At 36.4% G+C, this 14416-nt stretch overlaps 2 protein-coding genes across 2 annotated transcripts; one reads left to right on the forward strand and one right to left on the reverse strand.

Moving 5' to 3' along the window:
* Positions 1-1541: 1541 nt before the first annotated feature.
* LOC108219542 (sodium-dependent phosphate transport protein 1, chloroplastic) lies at positions 1542-9100 on the reverse strand. The gene is made up of 10 exons (XM_017393037.2): positions 8559-9100; positions 8134-8241; positions 7322-7477; positions 6991-7206; positions 6632-6841; positions 5949-6086; positions 4393-4494; positions 3340-3405; positions 3050-3134; positions 1542-2012 (listed from the first exon to the last, which is right to left on the reverse strand). The coding sequence occupies exons 1-10, from the start codon at positions 8931-8933 to the stop codon at positions 1918-1920; spliced, it is 1551 nt and encodes a 516-aa protein (XP_017248526.1). The 5' UTR covers positions 8934-9100; the 3' UTR covers positions 1542-1917.
* Positions 9101-9921: 821 nt separating this feature from the next.
* On the forward strand, positions 9922-12273 carry LOC108216245 (pentatricopeptide repeat-containing protein At2g29760, chloroplastic). The gene has a single exon (XM_017388952.2). The coding sequence runs from the start codon at positions 9941-9943 to the stop codon at positions 12155-12157; it is 2217 nt and encodes a 738-aa protein (XP_017244441.1). The 5' UTR covers positions 9922-9940; the 3' UTR covers positions 12158-12273.
* The last annotated feature ends 2143 nt before the right edge of the window (positions 12274-14416 follow it).

Here is a 14416-nt window from a genome sequence, read left to right on the forward strand (position 1 = left end):
TGAGCAATCGACCATAATTGCAATTCTTTAACAACTTTTATTACTAAATCAAAGATCATACTCTCACAAACAAAGAGGAGAAAAACCAAAACTCTCACCAAGGATATAAACAACCCAACTCTTACCAAGGAGAGACTACACCAAACAAAAATAATAACTAAAGATAAATAAACCTTAGATCTGAAGCGGAACTACGGAAACAGGAGAAATCGGACTGAAAATCCACCCGCTTGAAACAGAGAAGAAAGATAGCGAAATCTCCGATGATTTTAGATCTAAGAATTCTCCCGAGAATAGATCTAGAGCAAAATCACAAAAACAAGAAAAATCGGACTGAAACTCACCCGCTTGGAAGAGAGACAACGAAAATCTCTGATAGTTTTAGATCTAAGTTTCCCGAGACGAAGTATTATTCAAAAACTAAGAAGATACGAAGTAATTTACTGATTCGGAGCTTTCCACCAGTGAAAACCGATGGAAGTCACACGCGGCTACGACAAGAGAGAGCTTAGAGAGAATTAGAGTTACGAGAGAGATACAGTGATGTTAAAACTGAAATCACCTGAATATATAATATATCTTGAATCTTATTTACAAATATACTGCTTTTTCTGATTCACCTTTTCATTTCTCAAAAACCCATTTGTGTTCGATCACTCCCTCGTCTCCCCCACGCGGCCGCCTACCACCGGACCACCCCCTCCTTCGTGCCCACCACACCATCACACTCACCTCTCTGATCTCCTTCCTCCGCTCCCACCTGACCAATCTCCCCTCCCTTCACTTCTTCTCTACTGCCCGCGCGCGTCCCTACACGCACCCCCAAAGTCGACATCGCCGCTCGCGCTCGCAGATGCAGACGCGTTGTCTCTAGACCTACGCGCTCACCTTCAGCTGCATAGCAGGATTCATAGTCATAGTCCTCAACCAATTCCAAGACCACTTGACTTTTACATCACACCAGAAGAAGCAATCAGCAAATATACTACCTTTTATAAATATATAAAGGTTGCTTTTGAGTTGATTTCTAGTTTGTTGTTTTAGTTGCTTTTTAGATTACAATGTTGATATTAGAATTGGCTCGCGGGGATGTTTTTCTACCTTTGCAACCACTCTCAAATTATTATGCAACTAAATGTAATTTCCAACCAATTTCTTCAAAGTTTTCAAAGTTGCATTTCTGGTTGCATATATGATTGCTAGCAGTTGCAGGTATGGTTTCATATACAACTACCGTATTTTTGCAAATATTTTCACAAATATAGTATTTTTGCAATTTGTTTTATAATATTAAACTGGTCGCACCAAATTCTTAAAAAAAAAAATATAATCTATTTATAAATCGAATTACTAGAAACTGTAGCCTGTATGCATGCCTTGTACAGGGTTTAGGACTAGTTTATAATAATTTGTGAAACTATAAATTATAAAAGTCCTAAAATAAAGCTCCCATCCCAAGATAAACTTCTTGCTAGAATAGAGAGAGTATCTGTTTTCGCGATGAAAGCGAAAGAAATTGTTGCAAGAATGAGAAACCCCACAATCCATAACAAAATGTACTATATTCACAATTTTTACTTTGTTAAATTTGATCATTTGGTCCATAACAATATACATATTATGTCAAATACTTGACTTGATTCATCATCTTCCCTTCTCACATGGTTTAATTTCTCTAAAATGGGCCATTTTACCACATTGGAGAGGAGCTGGCTGTATGACATTCTACAAAATAATTAGGTTATATCTTCAGAGTGATTTATCCACCTGCTCCTTCAATCCTTGGAGCTAAAAATTAGTATCAACAATCTGCAGCACTTCCGGACTGATTGTGCATTTTATCACCATCTGATTTTTGATATCGACTTGGGGCTCGTTGGTGCAATATTGGTCTTCAGTTGAATGAAACCATACGAGCTAAATTATTTCCTCACCAGTCGAGAAAAGATTCCATATTACAGTACCCACCAAATACAGGCCAACGGAGACCTTGAAGACATCATCCCATGAACCTGAAAATTAGCAAACATTATTTTCTAAGTGCCAACAAATACAAGGATCTGCTAAGGGCTAAATGTCCTAAGAACTGATCCTAGTCCGATAGATGGTAGAAAACTTAATATGAAAAATGACCGAGGCTGGTCACAAGTTTATATGGTCAAAAGATAATAACGATGCAACTTTCATGCATAAATAAGCTGGGGGTGGTACAACTTTTCTCTTGCTATAAATGGATAACATAGTTTTTGAAGTCTCCTCCACACTATGCTTTGGAAAATTTATCTCTGCACACATGCCTCCACTTAGACTCCGCCTCTTGTTTCGAGTACCCACTAAGCTTTAAAAGGGATGAGAGAAAATTCTCTCTACGACAAGCCAGTAATTATCCATGTTAAATTTCTTTCCACTCTCCAGCTTTTGAGGCATTGCATTCATAATATGGTCGTCCATTAACGTCAATATGCAAAAAAGATTCTTGAACATGTACATATGACCACATGCAAACCTCTGAGAACTCCTGCAAGCAGAGTGATGACCATTTGCAAGCTTGTTCAAGACCGAACGTCATATCATAGTCTGTCGATAGTGGGAGTCACCAAAGCACTCCTTTATGCTAGTTTGTGGCATCAGTGTAATCTCTGTGTATGCACTCTCGCCATTTCAAGTGGATATGTGTCATAGTCTATGAGATATGTAAAGAAATTATCTATTCCTAGTTTGTATATCTTTATGTATCTCGTGTATCTCTTCTAATGTTCGCACTTGTCACAGGGAAACATGAATTCTATTTTTTGGTCTACCATCTGATTTAAAATAGACCGAACCAGATCATAGTTCAGAACTTGCTATGTCAAGCCAAGTATCTCATAATCACAGGCCTGCCAATTATCGCAAAGATTCCTGACCACACTAGTTAATTAATATATCATCCTAACCTTACATATTATTATTTTATTCTTATGTTAATCCCAATTTTACCATATAATTGACTTTCTTTTGACAATTTGAAATGTAGAAATTTACAATGCTTGGAAATTCTATTATGTACCGTGTTGCAAAATGTAACCAGTTGCTGCTGTTCCCAAAACTCCAGCCAACACACCAGCGGTATTAGACAGACCAAGCAATACTCCCTATTAGAGAAGCAACAAACACAATTAACGAATAGACTAATGTTGACAATGATATAATTTGCTACTTTCCCTCACCAAATAAACAACTTTAATCTAATGACAGTCTAATGTATGACTACAAATTTAAGCAAAGAATACAGAATCCAAGAGCTGAAACACTAGAAGAATAACAACAAGATACTTGCAAACGAAAAATTCTACTTACTGAATATCGAGGAGCAATATCTTGATGATTTGAATATAAACCAGATTGTGAGAACGCATCAGTTCCCTGTTCGAAGATAGTGTTAGCTCAAGCGCTATCAATTAAAATGAGCAAATAAATCATCTTCTTCTACTTCTGTTTGTCAGTTCATAAAAGAACATCAATTTCCAAAGCCGATCCAACGTCTTTTTGGAAATTAAAATGAAATTTTGTACAAATGATGTTTACTTGATTAATGTTATCAAACGAATTAAATCTCAGGAATTGGTAATTATGCACTTTTATCTAACTTAAACAAGTAAAAGCAACAAAAAATTAACATATCTTATAAAATTTAAATATTCAGACATGAAGTAATAATCACCATTCGTATATTGTTTTTACTCAATAACACGAACATTATGCCATACTTGATAATATATTAATAACCCTTTACAGAACCTTCAATTTTCTAATTTTGACATTACCATTTAGGGTGACAAAAAAATGTTACATGCAAGTCCCAGGATGAATTCTAATTTTGGATATTATATTATCATTTGAACAGTTTTTGTAATAAATTGTGATAACAAAAATAAGTAAATGATTCACATTACACTTCAAAAATTAATAAAGTTGTATAGGCTTTAAAGGTTATGGGAAAATGACAAGATTGATGCTTCAGCAAAAACTGGAAGTTTATTTGTTAAACTTCATGGACATTTTTGGTGGTTGTAATGGACATTTTTGGTGGTTGTAACTAAATAAGTGTGTTTAACAACTACTGTTAGGATCCCGAAGTGATGTGAATCTATAATTTAAGGCATCCATGTGAAATGCACATGCCATCCTTCAAATTATAAGTATGTTTAACAACTACTGTTAGGATGACCAAGCATTCTTATTGAAGATAGTTAGACCTCTAACATTCAACAAATTTGTGACAGAGAATCAAAAACATATATGCACTACAACAACGAAAAAACATCACATAAACTGAAATCAGGGAATCCATTTTATAGAAACTATTAGGAGAGTGTTCAGCTATGTATTTTAATGACTTATAAAACAAACCTGACTGCATGCCATGCACAAAACTGCCATTCCAGGAGAATTAATATGGCTTAACTGCGTCAAGAAAAAAGCAGGGCCTAGGAACCCAACAGTCTGCATAATCTGCATAAAATATATTACAGTTAGGAGATTCACATAATCAAGTGGCCCGAGAAGTATAAATGAGCTGCATTACGTTACTTCAGTACAGAACAAGAGAAGTGTCAAGACTGCTACTTGGATAGTCCATGTTCCTCAAATTAGTGAGTGATTTTTTCTTTAAGTCGCAATATAAGCAAATGCATTCTCTCCAGCACTCTAACCAAGGTTTTTAGAAAGAGGTGAATTATTCAATTCACTTCACTCCTGACATCCAATCCAAACCATCTATTTTATTATACATATATAGGTATTCTAATCACTTTTATGTGCCACATATGAAGTATATAAGGACCTCATCTAGCAAGCTTTACTTAATTTGTTATCACACACTAGAAAGAATATAGATCGAGACAAAATTCACTCCCATTTACAATGCCATAATGATCCCTAAAGATCCTATGTTAGAATTCTCTGCAATAGTCTTCCTTTCCATGCAAAAATAACTGCACAAAAGTGTTTCATCTGTCGAAGTTGTCCTAAATAACATCTTTCTGTTACACCCAAATGATAATAGTCTGTAGCAAAAAAGTGGCATTACGATGAAACTATGTTTTAAACATGACGACATTGTGTCATACTGTCATTATATCCTTCATCCACTAGAGGTGTACAAAAAATCTAAAAATCCAATCCTGAAGCATTCCACGTGTATTTAGAATGATTTGTTAAATATTTTTTAGTTACTATGTTAATTTCCCTCTTCATATTTGGTTTTTTCTCTTTATTGATTATGTAGTCAGAACTGCAATTTGCAACAATGAAATCTGCTGCCTGTAGTCCCTTACTCTTCATTTTTGTCCGCATACCCATATCCACCAGACATGACATGGGTCTTAGGATGCGAGCTGAGTCAGGTACTACTTATTAACCTAACAATTTTTCTTGCAGCATCCTAGTTCAGAATGAAATAAAAGGTCTCCTCACAAATTTTTTGTAGAAATCAAGGTCCATAGATGACTTGTTTTTAAGTCATTGTTTTGATCATGTGCTACAAGCCTATAACTTTACATACAATATTAAGTGTAAATAATTTATGTGCAGTAGAGGCTAATTCTATGAATGCACTAAAATAAATGACTTAGGGCTCCTTATTACCCTAGGCCCTCGTTTGGTTGGGTATGATGAATAGGTTATATTGAATGACCTATCATTCTGTATCTTCCTAAGATGGCTCTAAACACTAGAACTGTGTATTACTAAGCATTAATTTTGCTAATTATCATGTCTGCCATAATTTAATAACTCATTCCTTCCTAAACTTTTAAAAAGATTGATTGTAATTAGCAGCAAAAATGGGATTTCAAGAGCAACAACTTTGGAGGGACAACTGCTGGGAAGGGGTTATGCACATGAAAAAGAAGTGATCGCATACAGAATTGAAACAAAAACATAAAAACCAACATATACATGCATACCTTTCGAACAGATGTCACAGATAATCCTCTGCTCACTAGTGTGTCAGCAATCCAACCACCAAGATTAGCAGAAAATGCCATCGTAAGCCAAGGCAATACACAAAAAAGCCCAGACTCGGTTAGGTTGAACTTCAGGACCTATACATGATTCAGTCACTTGTTCAGTTCTTATCTGGCTATTCCATTAATGCTTCTTCTTAACCATATAGATGTAATATAGAGAACACAGCTGTTATCATATCCGTCGTCAATCACCAACCCCAATGCTGGCAACTGTTAGCAATAACAGATACATATGCGCACCATTGTTATGATTATTATCATGCTCTAGAAAATTAAAAATCTGGGGAATATCTGGAAAAAAATTCTGGGAAATATCAAGCCTCCAGAAACTTTTTGTTCTTTCGAATTTAGCAGAACAACTGAAACACTATTAATTTCATTAGTGTAATTGAGTGCAATAGTTTATATTAGTCCTCTGTTAAAAAATAACAAAATAAAAACAAGAAGAAGAAGCAACCAGTCTCATATAACGAGAAAACTTTCCTAGATCACAAACTAAAACATAATGGACTAATATTGACAAGTAATACTTCTGGGAAACATTTCACAAGGTAAGAGAAATACAAAAGACCATTTTCTCAATACTAGAAGAGAACATGGCAATTTTTAGAGTTAGATACCTGGTTATAGTATGTTGGCATCCACGTGAGGAGAATGAATGTTCCCCAATTATGACAAAAGTGACACACTATTAAAGCCCATACAGGCCGTTTCGACAAAATTGCTTTCCAAGGTATACTTTTCACAGGTTCTTTAGAAACTCTACTGCTAAGTATCAGCCTCTTTTCCGCAGGTCGTAGCTCAGGATCTTCAAGAGGAGAACTTTGCGCCTACAGAAATAAGTCTGAGGCTAAGTGAAATTGCTATGTGTAATGAAACTAAAAAAGAAAAAAGCGAAAAAAAAAAAATCGATGCACAACAGACAATTTTTTAGTTCCTCAAATATTGCAGCAGAAACATGAAAAAATGTATCATGTACCTTACTTAGCCATAATGCAACCCAAACTGTTCCTAAAGAGCCAAAAGAATAAAAGACAGACGGCCATCCATACTGATGAATTAGAAATGGTGAAAATGCTAATCCAGTAACAGATCCAAGGTACATTCCACTGTATACCAGTGCCAGTGATCTACTTCTCTCTGAAACAGGAACCCATTTTGACAGTAAATTATTCATCGCTGGCATAGCTACACCCTGAAAATGAAAGAGAATGTCTTAAAACTTATGTACGTGAAGCGAGGTAGTTATGAAAGTAGGCAAGTACTGAAATACAGAAAGACCAAACTAGTTTTATAGAACAAAAATCAACCTCGCCAATACCCATCAAAGCACGGACAACAAGTAAGAAAGGCAACCCAATCTTGGCAGCTACTGGTGTAAGAATGGTAGCTACAGACCACCAAACCACTCCGAATGCCAAAACACGTTTCCCACCAACAGTGTCAGCCCAAATACCACCAGCAATCTGAACAATCCCGATAGATTAGAAACAGATTGGTTCCACCACATTAAATAGATTACACAAAAGTCGAAAATTTTTAGCCGCCCAAAATGGTAACATATTAAACAACATCCAAAAATTATGCAGGGTGTATGATCTAAAATATTATCTGGCAAACATAAAGATACAGTAATTTCAGGTACAAGAGTGGAGGATCTGAAATTATTATATCTCGTTTTTTACAACCATATGCAAATTATAATTCAAATGCCGTGATTCATGGTTTCAGTATTCTACTTGCATCAAAGCCACCAGATTCTTCAAAGGGTATCTAGATTAATCAGTATAAATCCAGATAACCCTATTTAAGAAAGTGCTGAGGCTTTTGGTCTAGTGGGTTATTAGTTGAGTGATATCTCACTTTAAACAATAATAACGATATAACAGAACATAAGAGCGTTGTTAGTTTTGAGTTCAAACATATTCAATTTGACAATTATTTTCACCCATTTCCATTTATATTACCCTCATAGTTGGACGAAGCTTTTATGAGTTGCTAACAACAATTCACTAAATCCCAACACAATTTGGAAGCCAAAACCCCAACACATCCACCCGAAATTAACAAAAACCTACTACAGTATCCGTGTCGATTAGATATTATGTATACATTTATGTACCTGAGTGAGAAGGTAACCCCAAAAAAAGGAAGACTGTATCAAACCAACCGTTGTCGAATTCCAATTATACTCCGAAGCCATGGGAAGTATAGCAATACTCATATTCACCTATCAAAAAAACCAATCTGTTCTCAATAACAAACTTGTACTTCAAAACAACTTTAAAAAAAAACAAAAATTTGCAGAATCCCTATTATATCAGAATCACACACTCCCTCCGTCCCAGTAGCTTTTGGCACGCATAATATCTTTTTAATTTTTTTTTTCCTAAATAAAAGTTTGACGTTTAAACTTCTATTCAAAAAAACTAAAAAAACGTTATATAACTATACTATCAAGCCTCAAAATGCATGCAAACAGTGAACGTAAACACTGTCGGGACGGAGGGAGTAATAATATATTTTGCAATATTCAATTAGGCTTACTCTATCCATATTGCATAAGAGGAAAGCAGAGAAGCACAGAATAACGATCGTCCACCGCTTAGGAAACTCTTCCCACCACACAACTTCACCGCCTTGTTCATCTACAATGTCAGCAACATCTTTCTCATTCTTATATGGAATCGACTCGGGAGGAGAACCGGTGATGTCATACGGTTCAGACTTGACGTCAGCGAAGATTCTCGTCCCGGTTCGTTTACGTAGTAACAATAATCCCTCGCCTAATCTATGGTCATGACTTTTGTTGAAATTTGAGTAGGTAGGAGAAGGAGGGGAAGAGTGTTTGGTGGTGGTGTCGGGGGGACGGTGGTGATGCGGCGGAGAGTAGAGGGAGGAGGAGATGATGAAGGTGGTCATCGCCGCGGCTCCGATCAACTTCCGGGAGGGAGTGGAAGGGGGAGTTTGATATTTAGTTTAGTTGATGTCTAACTGGTTCTCGTCTTCACACGTGGCGCCGTGTTTTGTGGATAGCGGCTTTTTTCCGTTTTTCGGACAAACAAATTGAATTATTACTCTGAAAAGTCCGAAAAAAACATGGCTAGAAATTGGGGATTTATTTCACTAAACTCAAAGAATGCGCAGATTATTTACGTAACGTATTTTAAAATTCTCGTTAAATATATTTATATAATTTATTTTTAAAATTATTTTTTATTAAATTAAAATTTAAAAATTGAATTTTTATTAAAAACAATTTAAAAACAAATTATGCAACTATATTTAAAGAAGCTTTAAAATGCGTGTCGAGCCCTCTGTCCCATATAAATCCCTCAATGTAAATAACCAGGTGAGACGGGAGGAATAGTCAACATATTGAAAATAAAAAAAATACATAAAATTTATTTAAAAATTTAAATTCCAACCTCTTATCTTGATTTTAGTCAGATCTCTGAAACTAATTTTTGGACTTAAATCAATTTTTGATTTATTTCTATTTTAAGATGGTCTTTCTATCTAATAAAAAATGATTTAAAATCAACAAAATATTCCTGACCTATTTGCATAAACCACCTTGGTTTCATTTCCTTCCCACAAGAAATTAATCTCTCCGTCCCCGTTTATATGTATATTTTGGTTTTCGAGAAGTTGAATCGATCAATTTTTGTTAAATATTACAAATTATCAATTCATTATTTTTAAATTTGTAAATCATGTATTAAAATAGGCTAAATATATTTTTTAATGATATAATTTTTATTATATTTTTCAGATATATAATACATATAAATTTCAATCAAAATATAATCAACATAATCAAAATATAATTAATATGACTAATTTAAATTAAAATAAACATGTCCTATGGAGCACCGAATTCAGTTTACATAAATCCTAAGCCCGCCTCGCATAATTTTCATATGTAAATGGCTACCTTAAACAGTCCACTTATCTGTCTCCCCAGGACTCACCAACTAACTTCCATAACAGACAATAACTACCGCATCTTTGCAACTCATCCAACGCTGTCACTAATAGATCAATGTCCAAATCTCAAACATCTCCAACAAATTCATGCTCATATGCTCCGCACTGGTCTATTCTTTGACCCCTTTTCATCCAGTAAACTAATAGCAGCCATGGCTCTTCCTCCTGTGTCAAGCATTGAGTATGCACGCAAGGTGTTTGATCAGATTCCCCAACCAAATCTTTTTACCTGGAATGCCCTCATTCGGGCTTATTCGTCGAGTAACGAACCGCTGCAGAGCCTGATATTGTTTTTGCAGTTACTTTATCAGTGTGATGAACTGCCTAATAAATTTACATTCCCATTTGTTATTAAAGCTGCAGCACAGCTTTCGGATTATGGGATGGGAAGGGTTGTTCATGGAATGGCAGTGAAGACTGCGCTTACTTTGGATTTGTTTGTTGTTAATTCTCTTATTTCTTTTTATGCTACGTGTGGGCGTTTAGATTTGGCGTATCGGGTTTTTGGTAGTAGTTCTAGAAGGGACGTTGTTTCTTGGAATTCAATGATAACGGGGTTTGCTAAAGGGGATTATCCTGATCAGGCGTTGGAGTTGTTTCAGGTGATGCAAGCAGAAGGGGTGGCTCCAAATTCTGTCACAATGGTGGGTGCTTTTTCTGCTTGTGCAAAAAAGTCGGATTTGGAATTTGGGAGGTGGCTGCACTCGTATGTGGAAATGAATGGTATTCGAAAGGACCTGACTTTGTCTAATGCAATGCTTGATATGTATACAAAATGTGGGAGCCTTCAAGATGCGAAGATATTTTTTGATCAGATGCCTGAAAAAGATATTGTTTCGTGGACAACAATGCTTGCAGGATATGCAAAACAAGAGGATTTTGGTTCAGCTAAACGTGTGTTAAGTGCAATGCCTTGTCAAGATATTGCTGCATGGAATGCCCTTATATCTTCTTATGAGCAGTGTGGTAATCCAAAAGAGGCTTTAGCTGTTTTTAGGGAATTGCAACTCAGAAAGAATTTGAAGCCTGATGTGGTAACTCTAGTTAGTAGTTTGGCAGCATGTTCTCAACTGGGGGCCTTAGATATAGGTGAGTGGATTCACATGTACATAAAAAAGGAGGGCATCAAGTTAAATTGTCATATAACTACCTCGCTGATTGACATGTATTCCAAGTGCGGAGATTTGGAAAAAGCCCTTGAAGTATTTGAATCAGTAAGTTGGAGGGACGTGTTTGTCTGGAGTGCGATGATTGCTGGTTTTGCAATGCATGGCTGTGGAAAGGATGCAATACATTTGTTTATGAAAATGCAAGAATCTAAAGTAAAGCCAAATGCTGTAACCTTTACTAATGTACTAAGTGCTTGTAGTCATACGGGATTAGTGGACCAGGGGAAGGAATTGTTTGACCAAATGGAACGAGTGTATGGAGTTGCTCCGGGGGTCAAGCACTATGCTTCTATGATTGATGTACTTGGTCGAGCAGGAAAACTTGAAGAAGCAACAGAGCTCATAAACAAGATGCCAATCACCCCGGGCGCGTCTGTTTGGGGAGCTCTGCTTGGGGCCTGCAGGCTTCATGGAAATGTTGATCTAGCAGAACAGGCTTGTACAAAGTTACTCGAGTTAGAACCTAGAAACCATGGTGCCTACGTGCTTTTATCAAATGTGTATGCCAAAGTAGGTGAATGGAACAAGGTTGCATCATTGCGAAAGCTTATGAGAGATGCTGACCTGAAGAAAGAACCGGGTTGTAGCTCAATTGAAGTTGAGGGAACAGTTCATGAGTTCTTAGTAGGAGATAATTCTCACCAGTTCTCCAAGGAAATCTACACAAAGCTGGATGAGATTTCTTCTAAACTACAAGCAATCGGTTATGTTCCAAACAAAACTCACCTACTACAACTTATTGAAGAAGAGGAGTCACAGGACCATGCACTAAATCTTCACAGTGAGAAGTTGGCCATTGCCTTTGGACTGATTTATGCTAGTCCTTCTCAACCAATTCGAATAGTCAAGAATTTACGAGTTTGTGGAGATTGCCACTCTGTGGCTAAGCACATTTCTAAACTCTACAACCGACAGATAATATTACGAGATCGGTATCGTTTCCATCATTTTAGAAATGGGGATTGCTCGTGTATGGACTATTGGTGAATGTGCATGGTCATGAATTCCTAATATGATCTCAGTTGGCAGTGCTTGATATTACAACTTAGAAGTTTGTAGCATGGCCCGTTTATAGCTGATTCACACCCGATTTCTCGTTACAACCCCGTAATTATAGCATGAAGCGCACCCTATTTCTCGTGACAACCCCTTAATTCTTCGCAAACCAAACAACCTTTTTCATACAACTATATATTACCCAACTTCTATTTTTCAAAAAAGAAAATATTAAGCTTAAGGCATTCATATATCAAATATAAAATTATTTTATTCATATTGGGATGAAATTTGTTCAACTTTTTGTTAAAAAGAGTTATTAGTATAATCGCTTTGATTTTGTTTCTGAATAACAATTGAAGAAAAGTCCTGGTTTAAAAAAAACAAAAATAAATATGGATAGTGAATATATCTGTTTTTTTTTTTTTTTGACGATAAGCTCTTGCTAATGGATGAGCCGCTCCATTAGCAGACTTATATGCAAAACTCACTAACACTTCCTCAAAATGTTGAACTCCCATATGTTCTTTTACATGCACGAACAAGGACCTGTGAGTCAGATTCAAAAACACACTTTGCAAAACCTTTACCTTTAAGACAAGTCGGGATTTCCTTTAAACATAGTGCTTCAGCCTCTCGTGGTTGTATCAGACCCTCTTGCCTTATACTCTTAGCCATGATAAACTGGTCATCTACTCCTCGAACTATACCTCCCAGGCCAATGCATTCAATGTTTTCAAATAGAGCAGCATCTACATTTACTTTTACCCATTGAGTCTGAGGTCTCACCCATTTTCGAACGGCAATCGGTGCAGCACCACTTGTCATCTGCTGATGAGCCTTTTTCCATTCCGTAAGCAGGTTTAAGGCAGCCGCTTTGATGCCAAATGCTGAACTATTTATTCTTTCCCAGACCCACTTGTTTCTCCTAGACTCCAACAGACTAATGCCAACAATGTACATTGTTCCCGGTTGCACCTATCAAAAGCTCTCCAAATAACATCAAATTCATTATCATCCGGCAGTATACTGATGTTGTTTTGTAGGCCAACTTTCATCCATGTTGCAGTTGCCATATCACATCCAAATAAGACATGAATATTTGTTTTTTGATCATGTCGGCACCATTGACAAATCGTGTCAACCTGTACACGTTTTGTAACTAGCCGTGTTGTAGTGAGCAAACACAGAGAGCATACACGCCATAGAAATTGTATAACTTTACCAGGGAGTTTTAAATTCCAAAGTTTTCTCCAAAATTGAGCATATTGTGCGTGCGTCTATCCCCCCCTGTAATATTCTGTAACAACTTTTTACTGTGAAGCATCCCTTCTCATCTGGAAGCCAAAACCAAGTATCGTGGTCTTCTCTTCTTGTTTGACCAAATTTTTCTATCTCTCTCATTACACAGATCCTTCAATACATCCTCATCCCATTGCTTTTGATCCATCTGCATGAAGCTACACACTTTACTTCCGTCCAACTGTTCCGGCATTTCCGTAGTCATGAAACCATTTTCTGCACATGAAACCTTCCATATTTCAGTTTGTTTACCATCACCAATTCTCTTTCGACATCCTCTCTTCAATACTTCTTGCGCAACTAAAATACTCCTCCACATATAACTAGGATTTGCTCCCAGCTTGGCTGTTAGAAAGTCTCCATTAGGAAAATATTGAGCCTTCATGCACAATGTAACTAATGGATTATCATTGTTGACTGTTGAGTAATCACCAGCCTTGTTTAGCAAGCATGGATATATTAAAATTTCTCAGCTTTTTGAATCCTTGTCCACCAGCTTCTTTCATTACACATAGTTTATCCCAATCTTTCATCTAATTCCCTTATTGTTCAGACCATGTCCCCACCAAAAACCATTCATTTGCACTTCAATACTTTCGCAGACTTCATGAGGTATTAGAAACAAGTTCATCCAAAAATTTGGAATTGTCTGGGCAGCTGTTTTCAACAGTGTACATTCCCACCTTTGGAAATCGTTTTTGCACCCCAGTTATGCAACTTTTGCTTTACTTTATCAGTTAAAAAATGAAACACAGATACTTTCTTTCTCCCCACATTCATTGGCATTCCCAAGTACTTTCCAGGCTCATGTACTTCATTTACTTGAAGCGTCTGACAAACCTGATTTCGTTCTGGGGTCTTTGCATTCGGGCTAAAAAAGACACTTGATTTATCAAAGTTAATAGGTTGTCCGGACAATTTTTCATATCGACTTAGCACATTTTTCAC

This window comes from Daucus carota, chromosome 4 (assembly GCF_001625215.2).
Source record: "Daucus carota subsp. sativus chromosome 4, DH1 v3.0, whole genome shotgun sequence".
Lineage (NCBI taxonomy): Eukaryota > Viridiplantae > Streptophyta > Magnoliopsida > Apiales > Apiaceae > Daucus > Daucus carota.

Bases quoted from the DNA above. Each gene is read 5' to 3' on its own strand.
- LOC108219542 (XM_017393037.2), bottom strand. From the start codon at position 8,933: ATGACCACCTTCATCATCTCCTCCTCCCTCTACTCTCCGCCGCATCAC. The intron at 7,207-7,321 runs GTTGATTTTTGT...TTTCATTTTCAG, and splicing joins CTTTGATGGGTATTGGCGAG to GGTGTAGCTATGCCAGCGAT. The intron at 6,087-6,631 runs GTATCTAACTCT...AATCATGTATAG, and splicing joins TGCCAACATACTATAACCAG to GTCCTGAAGTTCAACCTAAC.
- LOC108216245 (XM_017388952.2), top strand. From the start codon at position 9,941: ATGGCTACCTTAAACAGTCCACTTATCTGTCTCCCCAGGACTCACCAA.